Source organism: Talpa occidentalis, unplaced genomic scaffold (genome assembly GCF_014898055.3).
Source record: "Talpa occidentalis isolate TD23 unplaced genomic scaffold, MPIMG_talOcc4v2.1 talOcc4.2, whole genome shotgun sequence".
NCBI classification, from domain to species: Eukaryota; Metazoa; Chordata; class Mammalia; order Eulipotyphla; family Talpidae; genus Talpa; species Talpa occidentalis.
The window spans coordinates 35,690,708-35,693,992 of record NW_023602073.1 but is presented as its reverse complement, the minus strand read 5'-3'; the positions used below and the strand labels follow the sequence as shown (position 1 = coordinate 35,693,992).

Genomic DNA, 3,285 nt, shown 5'->3' with positions numbered 1-3,285 from the left:
GCTCCCAAGGCAGCCACCTGGGACCTGCAGGCTTCTGCTAACACACCTGCCCACTCCAGGTGCAGCTCTTCCTGCCTGCTTGTATCTGCATGAGCATCTTCTTTCCGTGTGTGTGTGCGCTCACACACACACACACACACACACACACATGCAAGCCACTTAAAGGGGGACTCTGGAGAAACTTTTCTCAGAGGTGACCCAAGAACCCTCATCTGTGACCCCAACACCTCTCCAGAGTATCACTCCTCACCAATGTCAATGTTATAAAAACAAGGAAAGCCTGAGAAACTGCCTTCTAGGCAAACTGGATGGGATTATGGAGCATAAAATGCACATTAGCTTTTGCTTTCAGCATGGCGTTTTGTAATTATGTCAACATTGCTGCATTAGTTGTAAAAATAAAAATTTTACTCATGTAGGATGTTAACACTGAAAATGGGATAAACAAGACCTGTACTACCTATGCAACTTTTCTGTAAGTCTAACAGTATTCCTTAAATGTTATTTTTTAAATACCTCAATATTTAATAGGTTGGAGAAGGAAAAGTTTTTCTACTTTCGTTTTCCCAGATATCGTTATCCTGGGACTGGAGTAGGGATTCTGGGGGGGAGGGGGAAATTGGAAACCTCACACCCAGGGCAGGCTCCGGAGTCTCCTCTCCTCTGAGCCCTGCTGCTCTGACTCCTCACAGAGCATCTCACCCCCAGGTCGCCACCCTCCAGCATCCCCAGCTGTGCCCACCTCAGCCCCCGCCCCGTCCTGGTGGCGCCACCAGAATCCGGAACAGGCGGCAGCGCCCCCGTGTGGCCACAGGGCTGAGCACAGGAGCCCAGAGCCGCCCTTTCTCCTGCTCAGCCAGGCCCTCCCCAGGCTCCCTGGGCCCCCAGCGGCAGGACAGGGATCTGCACACAAGGGGGCGCCCAAGTCCAGTGTCAGGTCAGAAGTCCCCAAATTTTCTTCCTAGTGAGTCCTATGGACTAAGGATAGAACCAGGTTTCCAGGTTTTAACAGCTGATTCCCAGATTATGGGCAGATCCTCCAAATATTCCTTGAGTCTTGGAATGGAGCCTTTGACTCCAGAGTCTCTGTAATTTGTTTCTGCTTCCAAGGGTGAAAGCACCTCCTCCTGGGAATCAAACTTCAATTTCCCCAGGAGCCCAGGACCTCACCCAGGTAAAGGACAAGTTTTCTAGAAAAGACAAGGCCCATGAGCTGACCATCGAGCCATGTCTTGCAGCAGGGGACAGCAGAAATGATCCAACTGGGGAAGAGCTGGAGGTGGTATGTGGGTGGATTATTGGTGGGAGCACCACACCTAAGGGTAACAATAACTATAGAAAGATGACCCACTATGTAAGAAAATAAATAAATATATATATTTTAAAGTTCACCGCCCTTGAATGAGGGGCGGGCAGAGGAGAGCCCCCAGGGCATGGCTAGGAAGATGGGGAGGCTCCTGGAAATGGAGCAGAGGATGAAAATGGGGACTAGGGGATGGGGCCCAAAAGGAGTGGTGGGGGCATCAGAGAGGATGGGGCCAGGACGGGCAGCATTGGGGACACTGCCGGGAGAAAGTCTGTGTGGGTGACACGGGCTCTGGCTGGGGGCTGGGAGAGTTTCTGTTTTCTCCTGGTAGAACTGCAGAGGGGTTGACTATAACTGACCAGTAAATTACTTGTTTTGGGCCTTTTCCTGTCCATGCAGGGCTGGTGTGACTCAAACACACATACTCAGGCTGATGAAGGAGAGAGATGAAGAGAAGACAGATGTTTGGAGGAGGCCCCCATTTCCTGAGCCAGAACATCATCCTCAACTCCACCAATGCTAGGTGCCAAGAGGAGGGCAGAGCAAGGCCTGTGCTGCCCTGGAGGACCAGCCCTGGGGGCTGATTCTGGGGCTCCAGGGCCCCACTCCCTGTAGGCGTGTCAGTCAGGCCTGCTCACACCTCTAGGCTGCTGGACAGCCTCTCTGTGCTGTGACCCTGCAGACACTGCTCTGGAGACAGTGTGAAAAAAATAAAAGCAAACAGCAAAATTAAATGGAATCTGAAAACAATAGGAATAATTTTATTCAATCAGATTTATTTTGAAGGACACTTTAGGGGCTGAGACACACATCAGAGCCCTGGGTACTGTCATTGCCTGGGGAGAACAAAACAGAACCTGGTCAGAGAGGAGATCACAGGAGGGACTGATGGGGGTGACTTTCCCATTAAATCCACCTATACTGTCCTCAGGGGCTCAGGGATCCAACACCTGATCCACACTGACCTGCAGCCTGAGTGTAGATTCCTCCTTTTCCACCTGTGGGAAGAGACATCATGTGAGACCAGGGAGGAGTCAGGTCAGAAGCCTAAAGTAATCTTCTAATCCTGTACCGCAAGGAAGTTTCCAGAACTGTGAGTAAAGACCAAGGACAGGACTGGGAAAAATGAAGAAAGGAGATGAGGGGGGTCTGGACCAAATTCCCTCTGGACAACACACTTGTGTGTGGATGGTACTTCCCATTACCAGGCAGGGCAAGTGTCTCCTGGGACGTGAAAGCCCCCAGTGGGCAAGATCCCCCACTCCCTTCCCCACCTGAGCGCTTCTTCCTCCACATCACAGCTGCAGCCACCGCAGCTCCAGTGAGCACAGCTCCAAGGAGAACCAGGCCAGCAGTGATGCCCATGGTGGGGATGGCGAACTGAGGAGGGGCCACTGGAAGGGAAGGGAGAGTGAGACCCTGAGCCCCTGGTCCCCCGCATCCTGAGGCACTAGAGGTTTTCCCAGAAGGGGTCATGATTCCTCCAAGCAGACGCTCAGTGCCCATGTTCCCTCCTTACTCCGGTCACTCAGTCATGGGAGCAAAACCTTACAAGGTTGCTGCAGGAGGCCTTGATGCCCCACCAGAAAGACACTGGAAGGTAAAGGGCCTCACACCGTGGGGCTGAAGATCCTTGTGCCACACGACCGTGGGGCTGAAGATCTAACATTCCTTCATTTTTTGTTTCTTGTCATAAAAAGAAAAAAAATTATCAAAAAAGTACATTAGGCAATAAATTTATGTATCAGTAGACTGCAAGCAATTGGCATGGAAAATTACCTGTTTAGATTTTAGTTATTAAACAATTTGGCCACGTGACAATGGGAGATGATTTATTGTACATATCTGACAAGCAAACCAGCACAACTATTATAGTAAGTTCTTCTTTTGCTTTTTTAGAAGTTCCTTTTATTTAGAAGTTTCTTAGGAAAGTTTTAAAATGAAGTTAACTGTGTTAAGAAGTTTGTAGGTGGAAAAAG

At 50.1% G+C, this 3,285-nt stretch overlaps 1 protein-coding gene across 1 annotated transcript in view; it reads right to left on the bottom strand.

Annotated features, from left to right (window-relative positions):
- Nucleotides 1-2,070: 2,070 nt before the first annotated feature.
- LOC119252034 (class I histocompatibility antigen, Gogo-B*0201 alpha chain-like) overlaps nucleotides 2,071-3,285 on the bottom strand; it is a 44,454-nt gene continuing 43,239 nt past the window's right edge. Inside the window, exon 7 of the mRNA XM_054698530.1 lies at nucleotides 2,071-2,142. Within this exon, the coding sequence (XP_054554505.1) occupies nucleotides 2,099-2,142 (44 nt within the window). The 3' untranslated portion in view covers nucleotides 2,071-2,098. The remainder of the gene's footprint in view (nucleotides 2,143-3,285) is intronic.